Source organism: Erpetoichthys calabaricus, chromosome 9 (assembly GCF_900747795.2).
Source record: "Erpetoichthys calabaricus chromosome 9, fErpCal1.3, whole genome shotgun sequence".
Taxonomy (NCBI): Eukaryota; Metazoa; Chordata; class Cladistia; order Polypteriformes; family Polypteridae; genus Erpetoichthys; species Erpetoichthys calabaricus.
The window spans coordinates 100,678,877-100,703,226 of NC_041402.2; the positions used below are offsets into that span (position 1 = coordinate 100,678,877).

Genomic DNA, 24,350 nt, shown 5'->3' on the forward strand with positions numbered 1-24,350 from the left:
TCCTTTGCCAGGCCTAGCCCACCCCTCCCTACGTATGCTTGACTTCCGCCAAAAGTTCAGCGTTCAGAGGGAGGAAACAGGTGATCTTCAATTTCAGTAACATTTCAGTAGGAACGAGCCATTCCAAATAAAATTTTCAAAAGGTATGTGTTATTTCATTCATTCATCGATGTCCGGCCAAAGCTTAGACAATTATGAATCCATTTATTACATCGTTTCGTGTTTGATAGAGTCGATGCAGTAACAGCGTTAAGTATCCCTTGGCGACGTGTCAGTATAAACACATTCAAACCGTGTTTATTTTTTATTTAATCTACCTTCCAATTTTAAATTTATTCTGAGTTGCTAAATTTTACGTGTAAGCACTGTGGCTGCCGGACTTGTTGTAGTGAACATATTATAATAGGTATGTAAAGAATTCAGATGAATTGTTTGTTCATTGGTAAAAATGGTAGGTAGTTTGCAGCACGCAGGAAATCTGAATTCTATATAATCGTACATTACTTTACATATTTCTGCCCGGAAGTTCTTTCTCGTAGTTTTGTAGTTTTTGCTGGTTAGAGATCATCAAAAAAAGGTTTTGTACGCCTGTGATCTCGTCCGTCTGTATTCGCGTCAGTGTGCCCAGAGGTCTGAATTTGTGGTTATGTATAGAATGTGCTGTCCTCACGTGTGTGTTCAATAGGAGATCATACATTCATGTGCGGTATTATTTTCCCGCTAGGACTCGTGAATAGACAGGTTGCTAGTTAAGATAGGAAGTACGAGCACGCCTTCGTATGCCGGCGACCGAAAAACGAGCAGTAAGGCGGAGACGTCAATAGCTTAGCTCGGCCTCCTAAGTTAAATAGGAACCCGGATGGAACCAACGCCTTTGCTGGACCCAGGAAGAAGGTAAGAAACGCAATGGAGGTTTTGACGAATAAGTCCAAAAAATGTTTATTAGTGTAAACTGCGACTTTGTGTCGCGTCGCGTGTGTCGATATGGTATATTACAGCCTTCAGTTAATTGTCCTCGTTTAAGATCATCAAAAGGTGATGGGAGTGTAGTCCGAGACTGTAAATAAACTTGGAAGAGTTAGAGGCAGAACACTTCGCGATGTTAAGTTTCATTTGAACAAGTAAATAGTGAACGCCGTAAGTATACAGAACGCCCTGTCGTTCTTTGCTATTTTGACAGCATTGAAGTAGGACTTGTTGACCAGTAAGTGCGGAGCAGCGCCCACAAAGGCACCCACAAACGCACAAGAGCTTTTACCCTCTACACGGTATATGGCCTCCCGCTTTCCCTATTTCCTGCCGCTTTACTTTATGGGCGTGTCATTAAACTTTATGTTTCACTCCCTTTTCCCTGTTTTTATTATTTGATGCCTCCCAAATCGCCAGTAATTGGTTGGATGTCGCTTTAGCACAGCTTTCCCCATCACGACTACTTATACGGACTTTAATTTTTTATTTTTTTTAAATATTACTCGCACCATTTGTCAGAAAGTAGCATCATAATATTAACAGATATTACCCTTTGTTTTATATTATAGGTTGTTTTGCACTGTACTGTTTTCAAGACATACTACAACCTAGTGCGGAGTCTGCACGCTACTCAAAGAGAACCACGCTTCCTGAATCGGACATCTTTGCAGCAGAATAACCCATGTTACAGCGCCCGAAATCAGAAGTTTTAAGCACCGTCACCAGCGTATAGCTTACTTGCTTATACTTTGTCCGAGAGATGCCCAAGGGATTTGTATAAATTTAAATATCAAAGTGAAAGTTTAATTCCCGAATACTGAACTGCTGTTTTTTTTTTTTTGGCCTAAGTTGAGTCCAGCACCTGCTGACGATTTTTTGGTGTGACTTAAAGCAACCTTTCAACTGTAGGTATGGTCCTTTTTTCCCTTCTTAATGTAAAGCCTTCACACAATGTATGAATTTGGATTCTTTCTTTATGATCCGGAGGAAAAGGTGTCCTTTGTACTTATTTTCTATATATGAAACAGGGTCGTTTTATTATAACAGTTGCAGTTTTGTTTTTTCAGTTTGTATAGGTGGTTTCTGCAAAATGTTAAGCATTTGGAAAATAGCACGTAGCCACAACTGTTTGAAAAATTAATTTATTTAAAGTGAAAGATTATACAACACGTTTGGATGGTATAGCAGTGAAATGAATGCAGTCTCCAGGAGCAAGTAATTGCTGTAATTAAGGTCAGTCAAGCTCAAGCACAGAGGCTCAAGAAATAACTTGGGTTGATGCATATATGAAGTACAAAACAGAACAAAATCTTTTTAACAGGATTTCTAAAATTGCATATCCATCCATTATCCAACCCTCCATATCCTAACTACAGGGTCACGGGGGTCTACTGGAGCCAATCCCAGCCAACACTGGGCGCAAGGCAGGAAACAGACCCCGGGCAGGGCACACACACACTAGGGACAATTTAGAATCGCCAATGCACCTAACCTGCATGTCTTTGGACCGTGGGAGGAGAGAACATGCAAACTCCATGCAGGGAGGACCTGGGAAAATTATATTTTAAATTGACAAGGTTCATTTTTACAAAGGCAGGTCCCTGTGTGGAATTTTGTATATTCTCCCTTTGTCGGCACAGGTTTCCCGTTTTACTCTGACAATCCAAAGATATGCAGGTTAGGTGGATCACTCATCATAAACATTTGTAGTAATAAAATGCACTGCCTTGATATCAAGCTAAGCTATGTGAAACTGTTGCCACTTGGCAACAACTTAAAGAATAATACTGCAACCGCGCACTGAGATTGAGACTGAAACACTCAAAAGCTGAATGAAAGTAAATCGGTAAGGACAAGTTTATTTAATAATGAATAATCCAGTGCTGTACTTTCAGAAAAATCACCTTCTCATTGTTATGGCTGTGGGATATGCCTCGTACAGTTACTGAAACTAGCTGCGGCAATTCATATGCTGTTACTGAAGTCATGTTCACTCTTCCAGTGTTCCTGATCGTCTTCGAGTTGCTTGCTATTCCTCTCTCCATTATCCTCCTTATCATCTGCAGTACAGTATTTATCCAATGCTCCAGAAGTATCCGCCTGCCTTCTTGAATCTTCCTGGGCTTGTAATGTGTAACGCAAATGTTCCTGAGATGCTGAGCCCTGCAATCTAAGAACATCTGTATGATATTTTGCTATCATTTGCCCATCCAGCCCCACCTGTCTTCACGGTAATATGCTGGCTACTACAATACAGTTTGCATTCTTTATGTGAAAGCCGCATACTTAAGTTTAGATTATGAACATGATTTCTTAATGTGCAGAAATAACCACTTTTAGTGTATTATGCATCAGGTCAGTGATATTTGTGGAGAATATACTATAGCTGTTAAAATGTACTGTAGGCTCTCTACAACTACAGGAACGGAGTACCAGCTTGTTTGATCATATGGGTTTTTGGGTATATGCATTTCCGAAATTCATAGAAAAGGGTATGCTGCAGAGTATCATGTGCCGTATGCAGGAAAAGATTTCTTTCTTAATACCACAAAGAATGCAGTCACTTGCCCTGTTCTGTTAATGATATAATTTGCATTATTTTAGCTAAGTTGTTGGTCATAATCCTATGTGTCACATATAAACAGTGTCTTAAAATACACTGTACATTTTTGTAAAACTCTGCACCCAAAAATGTTTTTAAATAACAAATTGTATTACAGTCCTTGTATTTTGATGTTGTAGTTTGGGTAACCCTGCCTGTTAATTAAAAATCCTGCATGGTTTAATTTAATAGAGCAGAAAAATACTGGTGTGCTTCCAACAATAAAAAGATTTTTGTTGTTGTTACTTTTATGCCATTATAGAATTAGTTTTGAAGTAAAAAATACATGTTTCATACAAGATTTAAGAGTGTGATATTGTAGTAAATTAGTTGTCAGTTAAGCAAGAGACAAGATTATTTGCTTTTTAGCACCAAGGTTTGCACTGCTGTGGCAAAGGAGTGGAGATTTGCATTTATGCTTAAGTTGTTATGAATCCAACCATTACATTAATATCCAGTGCATCCATTTCAGGATCTCTGGGAGCTAGTGCCAATCCCTGCTGCACTGTACATAATACAGAATTTGACCTTGTGTGGTGTAGCAACTTCACACAGATCAGACTACATACATCACTCCAAAATAAAATGAGTTTATTTACCGTTTCAAAACTTCCACATTGGCCATATATTAATTTATATTTTAAACTAATTTAGGCACTTACATTCAGTCCATTTCAATGACCAAGCCTGATCGCTTATGTCATGTAAGTTTAAGACCGTGCAACAAAGATTGATTTTTTTTTTTTTTCAAAGGTAGCCTTAAAATTGGGACAGACTTAAAAATGGAAGAAAAGATTTGGAAAATTAAAGTATCTGGTGTGTAGCATTTGAAATTTGAATTAATGTGACTTAAATATTACTCATCATAAGTGTTCTTAACTAGCTGTCCTTTACATGCTGATGCAAAAGTCACAAAAATGACAGCAATTTTTTTTATATTGATGAACCTGGTATGAAAAAAAAAAAAAAAGTATTGTTAAAACATCATGTATTATCTTGGTATTGAGTAGTTTGTGACAAAACATTAATATACGTTTGGTATTGATTTTTTTTTTAAGCAGTATTTATTTTTCAGTTACTTAAAAGAAAGCATCCGTGAATAAATTTAGCATGTGTACATTGTGGAAGCCAGGGGCTCTCCAGATGCCCCAACCCCGACACAATCTGGCAGAGACACGAGTTCAGCACAATACATGTTTATTTCCACACAGGAAGCAGATTTTGCTCACTCCCCTCAACAGCACAGTACACCAAGCACCATCTATGCAGTCCCTTCTTCCTTTCTTCTCTGTTTGTCGTTCCGCCTCCACTTGTCTTCTGGCAAGCTTCATCCTCTTCCACCAGACTCTGGCGCGCTAAGTAGAGTGAGGTGGCTCCTTTTTATGTTGGTCCTGGGGTTGTTCAAGGTGGCTCATTAATCAGATCTGGAATCACTCCCAGGAGTGGTGAAATATAGGGCTCTGTAGCTCCCCCTGGTGGACCCCATTTGAACCCAAGTGGGCTGTACCAAACTCCAGCTCCCAGCATGCCCTGCAGGAATCTGTGGTGCTATAGCCACCCAGGAGGACTGCCCTCTAGTGACCTAGGGAAGGCAGTGCCATGCAGGAGCTCTCTCCCCTACTACCTCCATCCAGCTGGTGTCCTGACTGGGTAATGGCTGCGGCTGCCCATCACAACATGTTTGTTAAATCAGGTGATTCCTGCCAATCATATAATTCTTTGTGAACTCTGTGGTGAAATCCTTCTCATTTGTTGTGACATTGGGGGAAACCCAAAATCCACCCCCACCCCACTCCATAAAATTCAGTTGCTGATATTGGGCCTTTAGAATTTGTCTTCATGAAGTTGCATTTTTCTTTATAACGTAATGCAGTAGTTTGCTGTACTCGTTTTGAAGAAATATTTTTTCCTTCTCTATTATTGAATAAATTTCAGATTAAAGTAAGGGATGTAAAGATATCGTGTAAATTGGTACCAAACACTGTACCGACATTGGAATAATAGACCAGAATGTCCATGATTACACAAGTATATATTCTTCTTCTTATGTTTTGCATAGGCAGTACAACTTCTTGGTTTGTAGGAATGTGTGTAGTTTAGCATGGTATAGTTCAATGTACAGGTGCTGGTCATAAAATTAGAATATCATGACAAAGTTGATTTCAGTAATTCCATTCAAAAAGTGAAACTTGTATATTAGATTCATTCATTACACACAGACTGATGTATTTCAAATGTTTATTTCTTTTAATGTTGATGATTATAACTGACAACTAATGAAAGTCCCAAATTCAGTATCTCGGAAAATTACAATATTGTGAAAAGGTTCAATGTTGAAGACACCTGGTGCCACACTCTAATCAGCTAATTAACTCAAAACACCTGCAAAAGCCTTTAAATGGTCTCTCAGTCTAGTTCTGTAGGCTACACAATCATGGGGAAGACTGCTGACTTGACAGTTGTCCAAAAGACGACCATTGACACCTTGCACAAGGAGGGCAAGACACAAAAGGTCATTGCTAAAGAGGCTGGCTGTTCACAGAGCTCTGTGTCCAAGCACATTAATAGAGAGGCAAAGGGAAGGACAAGATGTGGTAGAAAAAAGTGTACAAGCAATAGGGATAACCGCACCCTGGAGAGGATTGTATAACAAAACCCATTCAAAAATGTGGGGGAGATTCACAAAGAGTGGACTGCAGCTGGAGTCAGTGCTTCAAGAACCACCACGCACAGACGTATGCAAGACATGGGTTTCAGCTGTCACATTCCTTGTGTCAAGCCACTCTTGAACAAGAGACAGCGTCAGAAGCGTCTCGCCTGGGCTAAAGACAAAAAGGACTGGACTGTTGCTGAGTGGTCCAAAGTTATGTTCTCTGATGAAAGTAAATTTTGCATTTCCTTTGGAAATCAAGGTCCCAGAGTCTGGAGGAAGAGAGGAGAGGCACAGAATCCACGTTGCGTGAGGTCCAGTGTAAAGTTTCCACAGTCAGTGATGGTTTGGGGTGCCATGTCATCTGCTGGTGTTGGTCCATTGTGTTTTCTGAGGTCCAAGGTCAACGCAGCTGTCTACCAGGAAGTTTTAGAGCAGTTCATGCTTCCTGCTGCTTACGAACTTTATGGAGATGCAGATTTCATTTTCCAACAGTACCTGGCACCTGCACACAGTGCCAAAGCTACCAGTACCTGGTTTAAGGACCATGGTATCCCTGTTCTTGATTGGCCAGCAAACTCGCCTGACCTTAACCCCATAGAAAATCTATGGGGTATTGTGAAGAGGAAGATGCAATATGCCAGACCCAACAATTCAGAAGAGCTGAAGGCCACTATTGGAGCAACATGGGCTCTCATAACACCTGAGCAGTGCCACAGACTGATCGACTCCATGCCACGCCGCATTGCTGCAGTAATCCAGGCCAAAGGAGCCCCAACTAAATATTGAGTGCTGTACATGCTCATACTTTTCATGTTCATACCTTTCAGTTGGCCAACATTTCTAAAAATCCTTTTTTGCATTGGTCTTAATTGATATTCTAATTTTCCGAGATACTAAATTTGTGACTTTCATTAGTTGTCAGTTATAATCATCAACATTAAAAGAAATAAACATTTGAAATTCATCAGTCTGTGTGTAATGAATGAATCTAATATACAAGTTTCACTTTTTGAATGGAATTACTGAAATAAATCAACTTTGTCATGATATTCTAATTTAATGACCAGCACCTGTAGGATTATACAGGACTACTAGGAAATGTAGGCATCAAAATAGTGTGTTCTACTAAGTGGTTTTTTTTTGTTGTTTTTTTTTTTTTTAAACAAGATTTTACACAGGACATCCGTTGAAAGATGCAGACGATAAAATGCGTTGTGGTAGGAGATGGAGCTGTTGGCAAGACTTGTCTTCTCATTTCTTACACAACAAACAAGTTTCCATCAGAGTATGTCCCCACGGTAAGAACCAGTTTTGTCTGTTTGATTTTGATTGGAGTTCTTTTAGTTTTATAGTTACCTGTTTTTTTTATTTATTTTTAATAATTCTTCTAATTTTTCAGGTATTTGATAATTATGCAGTGACTGTGATGATTGGAGGGGAACCGTACACTTTAGGACTCTTTGATACTGCTGGTGAGTGTTCTCTTTCACTCTTGTCTATTTGTGTATAAACACATGTATGTTTGTCTAACATTGCTTTACAACAACAACATTTATTTATTTAGCACGTTTTCGTACAAATGATGTAACTCAAAGTCCTTTACAAGATGAAGAAAAAAATATTTAAAAATTAGGCAATACTAAGTAACAAAGAATATAGCTAGGTCTGATGGCCAGGAGCACAGAAAAAAACAAAAAAAACTCCCGCGGGCTAGAGGGAAAAAAAACTAAATCTGCAGGGGTTCTGAGGCCATGACACAAACCAGCCCCCACTGGGCATTCTATCTAACGGTGTTTCTCAAACTCGGTCCTGGGGACCCCCTGTGGCTGCAGGTTTTTTTTCCAACCAGATTCCTAATCAGTGACAACACCTGATAGCACTGATCTCCTTTAATTAGCTGGTATTTTTTTTTCTTTTATTCGACATTCAGAAAAGCATAGCAGCATGATTTTTACATTTATAAGACATTTATAAAATTTCTGCTTTTGCTATAGATTTAAATGCTTAACTAACTTTGTTGATTTCATTATACTTTTCCCTTTCTCTGTGCAGTTTTCCCCCCTTCATTGTATCTTAATAATGACAAAATGAGCAGATCGGACATGCTGGAAAACAACACACTGAATAATCAAAGGCTGCAACTACTTTAGCGTCAGACCCACTGATTAGTAAATAATGGATTAATTAAACAATTAGAATACCTTGAAAAGTAGAATGAAAATCAAGATGAAAATACTGTTAAAAAGAAAAAAAATACATTATTCCTATATAACTGCTTGGTACATTTTAATTTTTTTTTTTTTTTTTTTTTAGCAAGCTTAGTTTTCTAATTAATATATTGTTCCCTAAACACAGAACTTGGGAAATATCAGTTCACTTAATTAGCCCAGGAGTTCAATTAAAAACAGAAGCTGGTTGGAACAAAAACCTGTAGCCACAGGGGGTCCCCAGAACCCCTGAAACATAAATGATCTAAATCAGTCCTCATGGTTTTCAGGGTTCACGTGGAAGAATTGGATGATAATGGTCATGTGGACATCTGGCCTTCAATCCATCAGTGTACGGACTGCATGTTGCTTTGATCAGTTGGTGGTGGCACAGATCGCCACCACAGAAAAATGGGGAAAAAAAACAGCAGAGAAAGTAGGGGTTAGTAATTTAGTGGAACTTTGAATGCTTTTGTTGATAGGTGTGTCTGTGGTTGTTTTTTTGTTTTTTTTATATAACTGAATTTTTTAAATTCCCTTCTGCGAATGCAAGCATCAAGACAGTGTTTTTTTTTTTTTTTTTTTTTTTTCCCTCAAAAATAACCTTTTAAATTAAAACAAACATTCCAGCCACGGGAATCGGGGTCAGTAACAAAATCCAGTAATTGAAAATATTTTTGGTAGACAGGCATTAAAAAGAGAATAAGTCAAATTCTGCATGCTAAGATGTAAACACAGGACTATGGAACTCTGAGAAAGCACTGACAGCCAGTGTACCACTGTGCTGAACGTAACATTCACAAGTGAATAAAAAGAGATAATGGTAAACTAAGAATCCGTTATGTACAGTTCGAGGCAAAAAATTGCCATTTTTCCTCTTAATAAAACTGATGAGATCTTTTCCAGGTTGTATGCAGATTATAGGCCACCTCTATGTTGAGTCAACTTAAAATATATTTTATTATAGGCCTGCCAAACCTATAAATATATTTATAGGGCTGGCAGGCCTATATGAAGTACACATGCAACATTTTCTGGCTCAACTTTGGTGCTGTTAAGATTACAATGTAAATGCAATGTCTGTAGTTTGGCACCATTTTATTTGTATCTAGTAACCAATGATTGGGTTAGCAAACAAAAGAAAATTGTATATCATTTTTACATATACACATATCTCTCTATTATAAAAAAATTTTAAAAACTTGCAACGAGATGAGACTTTTTTTCCCAGGGATGAGATGTGATCTTTTGAAGAGAGACAGAGACACTTTCACTTCCTGCGAGACGGACAAGTCACATTATACTTACAACCTTCAGAAACAAGTCCCATGATACCCATGCAGAGCAGGTTAGAGGTAATGGAAGTAGGAAAATTTGCAAGTCTCAAAAAATGAGAGTAAAGATTGCATTGGCACAAACAAACTGAAAATATTACTCGCGGGGAAAATAACAGAACAGCGAAAAGAGATTGAATATTCAGGTGCTGTACAGGCTTTTAAATGTTCGAAGCGCTGCACGAAATGCAGATCACGTGTCACACAGCAGCAAGCCAGCGGCTGCTCGAGTAAAGAGGAGGTGGAAAAAAAAAAACACCCGTTGCTTGTTTCCCAATTTATCACTGTTTAACGCTAGAATTACCAAAGCCTACGAAAAAACTCGTAAATCCGGCCCACCTTAAATCCCTTCGCACCTCTCCGTCAGTGTCTTTTGTCTTGTAAATGTGCCGATCAAGACAAGCAGAAAGCAGCCTACTCTTCCATCCCCCCACCACCGCAGAATGGGCACAAAGTTTTCCCAGCTCATGCCTTGATTATCTGGGAGTGAAGTGCTGAAGTTTTAGAGTGGAAATAATAGATTGTTATTTGGAACACATGCATTTCATGTGTGTTTCGTTTCTACAATCTGTGTAAACACATTTTTAAAACAGAACCTTTTTCATATTTTAGTAATAAATGACAAAATGTAGGCATAAACTATATAATATGTAAAGCCTGTAGTCCAAAGATCAAATAAACACTTTCACAAAAGGTTCAAGGATGATACAGTTTCTGTGGCACAGCAGTAAGAATTGCTGACTTGTAATCAAGAGTCCCCCGGTTCGATCTTCACTGTCTCCTATATTTACCATTTTGAGTAGTGAGCTGCTCTTATTGTTAATATCCTCTTTAATAAAATCCCTGTGTGCGTCCAGGTGTGTGTGTGTCTTCTGGTGAAGTGCGCATGCGCGGGGCACGGTGCGATGCGCGATATTACTGTCAGAGAAAGTTACAGGTGTTTTACGGAAATACAAACCAGTATTACTGCGAGAGGAAATTAAAGGTACACAATACAGTGACTCATATTACAGCCACATACAAGCCAGAATTACTGTCAGAGGAGAGATTAAAGGCGTATTACTGACGCGCACGCCTTTATTACCACCAGAGAAAATTAAAGGTATATTACGGACGTACAAGCCAGCAGACGTACAAGACAGTATTACTGTCACAGAAAATTAAAGACACACAATAGACGGCGGCAGCCCACGAAGAACGGTCAGCTCAGCAAGTAAACATCAACAAAATTAAGGCTGAAAGAAAGAAAAATACGACCAACAAAAAGTATGAGGTCAAAGTCTCTTGCCATTTAATATAGACTGTTCCTACTAATGTTTATGCACTACTGCTCTAGCGCCCGTTATTGTAACGGGCTAAATGACTAGTTATACAATAAACACATATATTTGTTTTGCGTCTGTAACAGCCGTAGTTCATTTATAGTACTTGTAAAAGTTAGCATGTTTTTTTTTTTTGTTTTTTTTTTTTTCTCTTCACTTTTATTCTCTCAGTCACGATCACAATACATACTACCACCCCCCAGGGATCTTGACACTGTTAGTTTTTATTTGCAACTGGGAATAACTGTAGATGTGAGTGGTGTTTTGAGGCAATGGAAATGGACATTCTCTGATCTGGATGGATTAAAGCTGACACACAAACGCTGGTGAATCTGCCTACTTCGTGTATCACTGTTACTTGATTTTTTTTGTTTTATTTATTGACTGTTCCTGCTCACGCTGAATTTGTATGCACCTTATGGTCCATGATGTCAAAGCCGCACTGACGAAAAAAAGAGACATAGATATATATGATATTTGGAATTGTTTATTTTATGAACCTGTATAGTACATTTCGGAAAACATTGTGGCATGGATTATTCATGTTCATTCGCATAACAACTTGCGGTTGTAATCAGTGACCGCTTGTTTTTTGCTTTCCCCCCGATCTTGCCAGTCTCCATATTGCTGTACGGTGGTGTTTCTTTTGTACTCCAGGACATGCAGAGGAAAGAATAGTGCAGCGAGGTCAGTTCAGCGCTTGCTGCTTCCTGAGCAGCTTGCTTTCTCCACTTTAGTGGCCCGCTGCTTCTCTTCTTCTGTCAACATCTTTTTGCGTTAAAACTGATTAAGTCAGTTTTTGTGTTGCAATTACTTAGTACATTTTTCTTAATTTTTCTCTTAAGCTGGCACTTATCTTAAATCATTCTTGAGGCAGATTGAAGACTATGAAGAGGTAGGGGAAGGGACAGCGAAGGTGGTAGGGATGAGAATGGCACCCATATGCATGCGCCGCATGGCCGCCATGCTGCGCGCTGCCAAGAGTTGATTCTACAATAAAATAAAAATATAAAGAGTGAAAAAAATCATCACCCTGAAAGCGGTCAGTAGAGGTCATGTGGTATATGTGTACCAAATTTCAGGTCAATAGGTCAAATGGTTTGCCAGCTGCGGGTGATTTAAAATCCTGGATAGACAAACGAACAGCCACGGTAGCGTATTATATAAGCAGATGTGTGTTCATTGGCTGGGGCTTTAAATCATTGTAATGAAACTAAGCAGTGGTGCATGCTTGCATTCCATTAATTCTTAATGTGAATTTTACCTTGTGCGCCTCAGTTTTTTATGTGGAATTTGTCGAAAATTAATTTGTTCAGATGAGCTTTTTGACCTAAAACTCTCTTAATACTTTATAATTATTCTACATGATTCTGTTTCCATCTGCTTGTCCTGGTGTCAGTCTTAATGACAATACACCACGTTTAGCCTAGCAGACCAGACCAGACCACACCACAATAACCCCAGCAACAACAGGGACTCGCTGCTAGCTGAGAGGTTTCCTTGTGTTCTGGGTCTACTCTCAGTAAGCCTTGGTTGTATACCCAATGCAGTATACATTTACTAATGGCACATCCTAGCTATAAGCAACCTAAACTTTATTCTGTCAGTCTAGTGAAACAAGGGTTGTTTTCCATGTCCTCCTTTATTGCTAGCTCCTTACTCGCTCACTTAACAGAAAATCAGTGCAGCAAGTATTAACAGAAACCTCATATTGGGCTGTTATACTTAAACAGAGGTTTAGTTGTTGGTTGCTTTTCAAAGAACATAGAACAAAAGTTTGGTCTAAGGTCTTACCTCAACCTTCTTTATTATAGTCTAGTACATTTCATAAAAATGCCATCTCACAGGTGTTTTTCCCTATCTTGCAAGGTTCAGTTCCCTGTTTCTAGTAGATGAGTAACCCAAATTTGGAAGTGTTCATTTTCAGCATGACTGCACAATATTTAACTTGGATGTGTATGCCAGAGATCACAATCTGCTGGTAATGATGTGTTCTTGGCCTCATCACAGAGTAGAAGTATAATTCTCAGTTGTTCTAAACTGTCTAAGCCTCTGCTAGACCTTGATGTTTCTATCTATGAAAATAACCACCAGGAGAGGAGATGAGACACATCAATGCTCATACCCACTCTTACTTTAAGTTGACTTTACTTAATGCTAGTTATGTAAACTCAATACCAGGAACATAATTGCTCAAAGCCACAGCCTCAGAATTTGATCCTCTTGATAAACTTGCAAAGATACCATATGAATATATGATTATCTACTTGTGTCACCGAGTGACAAATACAACCCTAAATCAGAAAAAGTTGGGACAGTGTGGAAAATGTGAATAAAAAAAGAAAAAAGCAAGTTATAAATTATCCTCAAATTTTATTTCATTGCAGACAGTATGAACACAAAAAAGTTCATGTTTTTTTTTTTTGTCAACATCATTTGATTTGTAAATAAATATCCATTCTTGCCATTCAGGCTTGCAACACATTTCAAAAAAAGTTGGGATGGGGGCAATTAAGGGGTAGTAATGAGGTATAATAACTAAATAATGATGTGATTTGAAACTGGTGATGTTAACAGGTGATTGCAATCATGATTCGGTACAAAAGCAGCATCGAGGAAAGGCCTACTCCTTTAGGAGCAAAGATGGGCAGAGGATCGCCAGTTTGCCACCAAGTGCGGGCAAAAATCTTTGAAATGATGAAGAAAAACGTTTCTCAAAGACAGATAGGAAGAGATTTGGGCATTTCTCCCTCTACAGTGCATAACATAGTGAAAGGAATCAGGGAATCTGGAGAAATTACCGTGCGCAAAGGCCAAGGGCGCAAGCCTAAACTGAATAGCCGTGATCTCCAAGCCCTCAGATGGCACTGCATTAAAAACCGTCATTCATCAATAAATGATATAACTGCGTGGGCTCAGGACTACTTCAGGAAGTCACTCTCAAGCACTACAGTACGTAGTTACATTAGGACATGCCAGCTAAAACTGTACTGTGCAAAAAGGAAGCCCTACATAAATAGTGTCCAGAAGCGCCGTCAACTTCTCTGGGCTCGGAGGCATCTGGGATGGTCCATTGTGCAGTGGAAACGTGTATTGTGGTCAGGCGAATCGGTTTTTCACATCTTTTTTGGAAGAAATGGACGCTGTGTGGTGCGGACCAAAGAGGAAAAGGACCATCCAGACTGTTACAAGTCCAAAAGCCAGGGTCTGTCATGGTATGGGGTTGTGTCAGTGCCTTCGGCAAAGGTAACTTGCACTTCTGCGATGGCACCATCAATGCTGAGAAGTATATCTCAGTTTTGGAGGAACAAATGCTGCCTTCAAGACAACGTCTTTTCCAGGGACGCCCATGCTTATTTCAGCAAGACAATGCCAAACCACATACTGCGCGCATAACAAAGGCATGGCTGCGTAAGAAGAGGGTGCGGATGCTTGACTGGCCTGCCTGCAGCCCTGATTTGTCTCCTATAGAGAATGTTTTTTGAAACGAAAAATGCGTCAACAAAGACCCTGTACTGTTGCGCACCTAAAACGTTGTTTGCAGGAAGAATGGGACAAACTAACACCTGCAACACTTAGTCACTTGATTTCTTCAATGCCTAAACGTCTTTTAAGTGTTGTTAAAAGACAGGGGAACTGTACAAAGTGGTAAATGCTGTACTGTCCCAACTTTTTTTGAAATGTGTTGCAAGCCTGAATGGCAAGAATGGATATTTATTTATTTACAAATCAAATGATGTTGACAAAAAAAAACATGAATTATTTTGTGTTCATACTGTCTGCAATGAAATAAAATTTGAGGAGAATTTATAACTTGCTTTTTTCTTTTTATATTCACATTTTCCACACTGTCCCAACTTTTTCTGATTTGGGGTTATACTTTTTCCACTGTTACATGTTCAGGATGAAATTTTTACATGCATTCTTCCTTTCATCATTCTTGTATTGGCTTTTCCTGGGAGGCAGAGTAGTGTGATCCTTTGGTATTTGTGCCAAAAATACTTTTTACAATGTTACAATATCCCAATAATTTTGCCATTTTCAATCTCACCTTTTCAAATTAAAGACATTTTTTAGGTGTTTAAAACACATTCACTTTTCATTTAAATTTGCTTGATGATTAAACAACCTTTAAACAACGGCATTTGTGCAAAGTCGGCTTATCTTTACATACACATATAGAGCAGTGAAGAAGTATTTGCCCCCCTTTCTTTTTTCTTTTTTTTTTTTTTTAATTGTTACAATATATGGCTTGGCATCTGTAGAAAAAAATCTGTTATTACATAAAGAAAAATCAGAGTGAACATGTAATAGCATTCATAAAGTACTGCTTAATATATTTAAGGTATAAAGTTAACAAACATCTGTATTGCCCTTGTGAAAAAATAACCCCCCCCCCCCTTAGTTAGTTACTCAAATAATTGACCAAAGTTAAATTGTAACTAAACTTTCCAGACCAAACACAACCAGATCTGAATGCAACCATTGCAATTTCAAATCTTCCCATTTCAGTGAAGTTGTCACTGCAAAGTGTCTGCGAAAAACACTGTCTCAACCAAAGAAACTTTCTCAACAGATAAGGAAATAGGTTCTTGAAACGTGTCAATCAGGAAAGTGTTATAAAGCAGTTGGTAAGGCTGTTGAGCGCCACTGCACCAACATGAAATCGCTTATCACCAAGTGGGGAACATTTGGACCAGGAGTGACTTCTAAGAATAGGCTGGCCTGTCAAAACTACCCTGTCTAAAGAAAAACACCAATGATATTTAAGATTACTAGGGGGCTTTTCCCCCTGCTCACTTCGCTCGCTCACAGTAAAACATGGTGATTGTAGTGTGATTGTATGGAGATAATTTACTTCCTCTGGACCTAGAAAACATGCCATAATTGAAGGAAGCATAAATTCTGTACTTTACCAGAATATTCGTCTGTAGAATGCATGGTGATCTGTCTGTGACCTGAAACTGAAATATGATTGGTTTATTCAGCAGGACAGTGACCCAAAACACTAAAGCAAGTGTACAATTTAAATTTAAATAAAAGATTTGGAGTTTGCATAGTGGAGGTTTTGATTTGAAGACCCAACAGAGATGCTGTGGCAGAACATTAAGCAAGCAGTTTATACTCACAAACCTACTAATGTGGCTGAATTAAAGCATTTCTGCAAAGAAAAGTAGGCTAAAGTTTATGAACAGTGATGTGAAAAATTGATTTTAAATTGTATGAGGCATAAAGTAGTGATTGTTACTGCCAGAGGTGCTACAATTAAATATTGTAACTATAGGGGCAATTTGCTTCTTCATCTGGGCAATAGGAGACATGAATAACTTTGTTCCTTTTAATAAAGAAAGTAATTATTTTATACCTGTGTTGTGTGTTCACCCAGGTTCCCTTTCTTTAACATTACATGTTGTGTAAAACATGCAAAACGGAGGTTGTTAGGAAAAGGACAAATGGATTTTTCACAGCATTGTATGTGAGATGAAGTGAAATTTTTCCCAGGCAGTTTTGTGGATATGTGGTGAACGTTTACAGTCTATGTGGGAATTGTTTGTTCTGGGATTTCAAGCTAGGTCCTTAGAGCTAAAAATCAGCAGTTTTTTCGTAGCCATGTGACTCTGCCACCTTGTATTGAATATTTATTTATTAAATAAATGAATCAAATTTGTTGTACTTTTAGCATATGTAACAAGGTTAAATTGGTTGTTTAAAGATTTAAATACCCTATTTGTAAAATTGCTGTTTTGATATGGCAACCCATTCTAGGTAAGTAATGTTTTTGTCAGTCACTGGTCCATTTTCTAGTGATTCCTTTCCATTTCCGGTTTTATTTTATAATGCCTATTTTGTAACATTCATTTATATTTTCTGTTACTGTTTGTTTACAGGGCAAGAGGACTATGACAGGCTTCGTCCACTAAGCTATCCACAAACTGATGTCTTCCTTGTATGTTTTTCTGTTGTTTCTCCCTCCTCATTTGAGAATGTTCGTGAAAAGGTAAATATTTTTACTTTGTTCTTGTAGTTTTAAATCTTTACAGAAGTGTAAACCAATACAGGTGTCATCTAGATTAGATTTTAGCAACACATATGCTTAAGAGGTACTCAGTCCCTGAAAATTAGTTCTTCTGTTTCACAGCCTTGGCTAATTACTTAATCTATGTTAACCAGTAAGCCCGCGATTCTCAAAAGAATCGCAAATCCAAGACTGGCAATCAGTTTCCGTTCTATCCGATATTTGGATGGATGAAATATCATGGAGGGTGGGTGCGTCCGGGGAAATGTCATAGAATTAAATAAGCATATCTGTACTAAAGCGTTTTCGTTTTGTGGAGCCGTGATTAGTTTGCCTTTGCTGACACCGCCTGCTGGCACAGTGGATTACAGCAAGTTTAGTTTACAGGTTGTGTTGTTCGGGTGCTACCCACTGACTCTGGGAAGCCGCCGGGTTTGACTGGGGCGCTGAGGGGCTGTGCGCATGCGCCTCGGTGCATCCTGCGTCCGGAATGAAAAGTGATGGAGGGTGGGAGCGTCCTTGTAAAGTATTCACTGAATTAAATATAGACACTTGTACTAACATTAACCAATTTATTAAAACAAAAATGGAATTGTAATTTGTAACATCATGTAAGTCCAAAATGTCTTTGAGTTGTTGAACTTATAAGTAAAACAAATATCGGAGTGGAAAGGTTTAAATGAAGTATTTTGGAAAGTAAACATTCATAAAATGGTAAAAACAAAATAGTTAATCAAATATCTCTTTATAAACAACATTTTGAGTAAAGATGGCTTGCTGTTCTTGAATTAGTTGTCCCTGGTATGGAGTAGTTACAACCTTTACAACTTGCAATTCATTTGTCTGCCTTCTCATATACTTAGGATATCCGTTGACGTTTCCAAGTGTAACCTCTTGGAAATCTTTGGGGAAGCCCTTAGAACATTTGCCATTCACCATACATGGACTGTTTGGATTTGTATTGCCACATGGTGTATGGATCATATTTCTGATAACAATTTGAAAGAGACGTGAAGAATTGTGACGGTGTGGAATTTCAGCTTTTATTATTTTATTGATGTCATTTTCTGTGCGAATTTTGGAATAATCATCTTGGATTATCAAAATATGTGCGTGCGGCAAACCTCTCTTCTGAAACTCTATAACGTGGATAATTGCTGTAACAGTCCCAAATAGAGATTTTTTCTTGATATCCTCCAGCAAGTTGTTTAGTTTGAGTCTAAAGACTCTTGCGAATAAATCAGGACGATGTTCTACTTTTTGCCATGGCATAAGATTATTTGTAATTTCTTTCCATTTAGGATTGCAAGTCATAGTGATAAATAGATCAGGTTTGCCAAACTTTCTAACATTAGCCATTGCATCTTGGTAATGCTGCTGCATATTACGTGGGCTGCCTTGAAAGCTAGATGGTAAAATAACCGCTTTTCCAGCAGGGTGATCCACCACGTCCGCATCACGATTTACGTACTCCATCAGCAACTTGTAGTTATCGGCCCTCAGAGCAGGTTGGTTGTTTTTAATCCATTGGAGATCATTTGATTCTGCTCGAACGTAAACATCAGCTATGTATTGTTGAGTTAGCTTTCGTGCATTGAGAATGGATTTAAACTCGTCTCGTACTGAGAGTCTGTAGGAATAATATTCTTTTATTGATACCCGTGATCTTTTCTGTGCTTGATTTTTTTTTTTATATCTGCAAATTCCAGCACTCCATCCTTCCTGGCCAGTTGGAAACAAAATGGGGCATGTCAAAGTATCTAGTTTAGGAAAACAAATGTCCACGCGTTGGAATTTAGATTGGTTGGTTCCATCAGGACGTAAATGCATGACAATATCGCGGTGAAATGGAGGCTCACCGTCTTTACTTTGAAACACAATTGCCACGTCATTAACGATGGGAACATTGTATCGTCTTGGATCGTGTTCTTTGTCCTCTATTAGCACTAAGGCAATTTTAGTTGGTGCCACACCGTCCGCCTGTGCTTTTGTATTGGCTTCTTTTTCAACCTCATGTAGCATCTTTATAGAGTTTGCTAATGGGTGATTGTTTATGACTTCAGCTACGTTTCTCATTATGAGCTCTGTGCATTGCTTGTTTTCAGGAAGGTTCATTCGTTGATAAACTGCGTCATCTAGATCTAACACGTACATTTGGGCAAATTTGTGTTGTTGATTTGGCTCAGGGTGCACTGTTCCAATCCGATGCAATATTTGTCCACACACACGAAAGCATTATGGGCCATTCCCAGGTGGTGGCTTGATATTTACCCCGGTAGACGCAAAAGCAAATGAACCATTGTAGGATCTAATGCATTCCATAAAGCTTTTACTTTCGGGTACATTGTTAGTCAAAAGCTTACGTAAATATTCCTGATATTCATCCAAAGCAGGCTGCTGAACTTGACCTTTTTGACAACAACGTGTAAACCCATCAGTTGTACTGCCAGTTTTTTCTTCAAGGAAGTTAAGTGAATGACAATGACTACAAATGACAGTCATTAATCCCAATGAATTTTCATGAACAGCGGACTCATTATAGAATGCGTTCTCAGCTAACTGGCGGAATTGTTCAGAGTCTGTCCGTCGTTCCTGGCTTTGTCTTTTTCTTTGTTGGAATACCGAACGACTTTGTAGCCCTTGTGCAGTTTCTGTTTGGATCCATGCCTCTCTTTCATGTAGTGTTTCAGAAACGCGTTGTAGGCATCTTCATTCGTTGTTTTTATCCATACGGGCTCGTTTGTATATTTCCGTTACTTGAGGTGTTTCGTTTCAGAGCCGTGAGTTGTTTGCTTCTGGTGTTTGTGAAGCGCGTTGTAGGAGCCTCCGTTTATTGTTTTTATCAATGCGGGCTCGTTTTTGTTTCTCTGTTACTGAGTGACCGTTATGTGATTCAAACATGCCACACAGACTGCTGGCACAGTGGATTACAGCAAGTTTAGTTTACAGGTTGTGTTGTTTGGGCGCCACCTACTGACTCTGGGAAGCCGCTGCGTTTGACTCTGGGGCGCCATGGCGCAGTGCGCATGCACTTTGGTGCATCTGCCGTGCATAAATTTTAAACTGTGGTTTAGTAATATAGACAAGGCTTTCCTGATACAACCATATGATCTCCATAACAGAGGAAATCTCTACTGCTGAGTGTTTTTTTGGTCTTCAGCTGCATTCAGGTGACTTGAGGTTTAGAGGCTAGAGGCTAGAGACAATGAAGAACAGCTGTCAAATTTGACAGTGAGCAACAAGTTGTGATAACTTATGTTTTTATCAAATAGTCAAATGTTGTTTACAAAATGAGGTCAATAAATGATACAGTGCCTTGCTTCTGTTAGTAACTGGATCATTTTTGGAGCATCTGTTTAAAAATGGTTTAATAAGTATTTATATAAAATTTCTACATGACCTTCAGCTATGTCAGTTTGGATTTTCGTTTTACTTGCAGTTAAAAAGGACATTGTTTTACATCTTGAGGCCTAATGACTATGCTTAAAATTATCATATTGCATAGGATTCTTTTCAGTACAAGCTTCAAAAATAAATCAGATTTGTTGCTGCTTGCTAGAAAGTTGTAGTTTTTGAAAGACATGAAACCAGAAGTTTGTAAATGGTGCTATAGCTCCAACAAAAATGTGGCATCTTTTTATGAAGTATTTGAAGAAAATTTTAAAATTCAACTTTCAAAGCCATGAAGTGACTCCCTGAAACCAACTAAATGTTACAACATTCATACATTCATATTCTAACTTGTATTATTGTTAGAGGGAAAAGCTATTTAGACTCTCCCAGCTGTACCTATAACAACAACTCATAATGCTTGTACTTGACAATTTTCTTCAAACAAAACATGGCTATATTATTGGTAGAGTTTTTAGTAATAATTTTTCCACTCTCATTTTGGCTACAGTGGTAGCTGCGATTCCCCTGCTTTTATTTATTCCTGTTTTAAATAAACCTAATTGAATTATGCTTTTACAGTTGCCCAGTTGGTTGGCTATAGCCATGAACTTCACCCATGTCCTGTTTCCAAATTGCAGCTCTGCTTTCCCTACCAACGTAGCACTTTTGTTATACTAGATACTCGCTATAGTTCTCTTAGCCACAAATCTGCACTAGCCTTTGGGTGAGTTTAAGTAACTGTTAAGTGAAGCTTTTAAGTTGTGTGTGTTTTAATCACAGAATTGTGCTGTAGTATTTAGGAACTTCGTTATTTTTTTAAAAATATGCTAAGCATTGGGATTTTGAAATCCACTGTGCTGATAACCTGCCCTTTACTTTGATTCCCTCACTCTTCCAAACAAATTGTCTGAAAGTGTTTCTTATATGATGGTATCTCTAGTAATAAGAAACAATGTTGTAATAGTTAATAAATAGTTGAAGCACAGCTTAGCAAATAAACAAATAAAATGCTGGACTATTAGAATAATTATTTACAAGTACTGTTCGTGTTTAGTAAAAAAGTAAGGGAGGATGCAGTTATCATCTTTCATTCTTATCTCTTGTAAAATCAGTATATTAATTTGGTACTATTAATTTGTGTATGAATAGAAATGGAAAACGGTGAGAAAGGAATTCGGAAATCAAGAAGAAATAAATACTTTTTGAAAGACGCAGTGTGCATATAGAATTTCCGGCCAAGCAGGATTACATGTGAAAGTGATAAATAAATCAGGCTTTCCGAATTTACATACTATGGCCATGGCATCCTGATAGTTTTGTTGCATGTATCTTGGACTTCCTGGAAATGTGGACGGTAATATGATCATTTTGCCTACACGAACGTTGTTCTTTTCAGCGTTTGCTTACAGTGCGTCGGATAGTTCGATGCGCAGATCTTGTCGATGTAATCTGAGATAGTTGAGACGCGCGGCCTCTGTTTTAACATGCGCATCTACGACATACTGTTGGAATAGTTTGCCGCTGGAGTGCAAAATATTAAATGTATTTCTCATTGCTAATCTGTACGCGTAAAATTGGCATTGAGTAAGCCTTATTCACTTGGCGGTTCTTTTATCGGGAACATGTTGTAAATCTTTGTGCCAGCCAATGTCTCCGTAAGGGAATAAAAGTGGGTAAACCATAGGATCGCAATTCATATTGAGCGTGGAAATCTGTTTACAGGAGTTGCCTATGGGATAGATGCAAATGTTCCTTTTGGTAGGCGGTTCGCCATCTTCTCCAACGAAAATCGCTGCAACATCGGTGTGACATGTTGGGGCATTGTATTGTCGTAAATCCTGCCTAGGGTTTTCCTTGAAAACCATTCGTACAGATGCTGTTGGATTGGACTGAGCGATTTCATGCATGTGTTTGTATGATTTATTAAAGGGGTTGATGGTTCCGAGCATGGAATCTAGCCGGAGAAGTACATTTTCGCTGCATGCAGAATTTGTTTTATTTTGTAAGCGTACTTTAGTGGCTTGCGCTGTGTCAAAAACATACAACTGTCCATATCCTGGAGAGGTAGAAGTGTTAGCATATAGTGGAGAGATTTGGTGATAAATTTGCCCATGTATTTTAAAACAGTATGGTCCGTGGCCAGGAGGTTGAGTTATCTGTGCACCCATGGAAGCAAACGCTAGAGAAGAGTTGCATTCTCGAATGTGTTCATGATAATTTTTAGCTTCTGATGTTTGCTGTGTAAGAAGCTGTTGTAAAGGCACAGGTGGCTCCCGCAAGTGTGGTAAAGCTACTTTACCGTTGTGGCAGCACCTCGAGTACTTGTTGGATGTATTACGCTCAGCAGGCCAGTATAGTGCATGACATGGAAGACGACGAATAGGAATCGAGGAATGCCGTGTCGGCTGTGTGTGGGCGGGACTGGTTTTGAAGTGGAGGCAGGATGAACCAGAAGAGAGAAATATATATATGAGATAACTGTTCACCATTTAATATACCTGGTACTGTATCAAAACATAGCAGGCACATCATGGCATTCACGCTGACATAGCCATTAATGGCACACCCATCCTAAGACTTTACTGATCTTCTTTCATTATCATATGCAGTGTTGGTAATGGTATGACTGTAACGGTTACTTGGTTTTGGTTCATTGCTCACAAATCCAGTAGTATGCCACTTTTTCACCAATTGCTAAATTGTGCATTTCGACAAATACTGTTTCACTAATCCCTCATGCATCTGCTTTAAAGAACTTGTACAAGCATACTGTTCCACAATTGAAAGTTACTGTTCCAAGGTATACAGCAGGTCTTCTCTCCAGCTTTCTGACAGGGAAACAGGACTAACCAGATGTTCATGGGAACTTCACAACACCTTCACTTCAGTATGCTTGTGTGGTAATTCTTACCTTGCTTGGGGCTCCTTTTTCATGCATCTCCCTGCATAATCCATCCATTTCATTTACCAGTTTTTGCAATTAAATAATATTGTGATTCTTGGAGGAATATACAGTTCATTCTTATATAAAGTATTAGTCTGACAGATAATATGGCAGACAAGTCTGTCATAGGATATAGTGCTTTTTACAGTTGCAGCAGCCATATGAAAATTCTTAACCTGTATTGTCTGTATGGTAATTCTGGTTTATGCTTGTTTTTTCTTGGTAACTGTTTTGCTTTTCCCTCATCTTTTTTCAGTGGGTTCCTGAAATCTCTCACCATTGTCCACGAACTCCATTCCTACTAGTGGGCACTCAAGTTGACCTCCGAGATGACCCTAGCATTGTAGAAAAACTTGCTAAAAACAAACAGAGGCCATTATCACCAGAAGTGGCAGAAAAATTTGCACGGGATCTGCGAGCAGTGAAGTATGTAGAATGCTCAGCTCTTACCCAGGTATGTAATGTTGGATTTGAGCGAGATCTTAGTTTCACCTTCCAGCCGGGATGCCAGAACTATAAAGTGATCTGTATAATTTATGAACATAAATTGATACAAGTCTTACCTTAAATAACTCGTTTCCTCTGTTGTGGTTCAGACATGGTGATAAGACTGTTTTCAACAAATAACCAATTCACACTTGCTGCAGTAAACCAAATGATAAAGTATTCATTATTCATAATATAAGGATAGTTGAAGATGGATATTTGCAAGTGTGTGTGTGTGTGCGTGTATATATGTATGTATGTGTGTAAAGATGGATGGCGGGTAGAGATGCATATAGATGTATAAATAAGGGACAATAACAAATGACACAAAATATACATTTACAGTAGCTTACCTGAACATTTCCACTCCTATAGAAAAAAGGCACATTCAATAACTTATGAGTTCTGATCTTTCAATTCATCA

General features: G+C 38.5%; 1 protein-coding gene across 3 annotated transcripts in view; it reads left to right on the plus strand.

Moving 5' to 3' along the window:
* Positions 1 to 38: 38 nt before the first annotated feature.
* Positions 39 to 24,350, plus strand: part of cdc42l (cell division cycle 42, like) — a 41,990-nt gene continuing 17,678 nt past the window's right edge. Inside the window, exons 1-6 of one of the 3 annotated variants that reach the window (XM_028810039.2) lie at positions 39 to 143; positions 1,539 to 1,874; positions 7,392 to 7,522; positions 7,624 to 7,696; positions 16,976 to 17,085; positions 23,697 to 23,894. In XM_028810039.2, coding sequence (XP_028665872.1) covers positions 7,418 to 7,522; positions 7,624 to 7,696; positions 16,976 to 17,085; positions 23,697 to 23,894 — 486 coding nt within the window. In that variant the 5' untranslated portion in view covers positions 39 to 143; positions 1,539 to 1,874; positions 7,392 to 7,417. Of the gene's footprint in view, positions 144 to 779; positions 895 to 1,538; positions 1,879 to 7,391; positions 7,523 to 7,623; positions 7,697 to 16,975; positions 17,086 to 23,696; positions 23,895 to 24,350 lie in introns of those variants that run through there. The other 2 variants (XM_028810037.2, XM_028810038.2) reach the window with 2 other exon arrangements.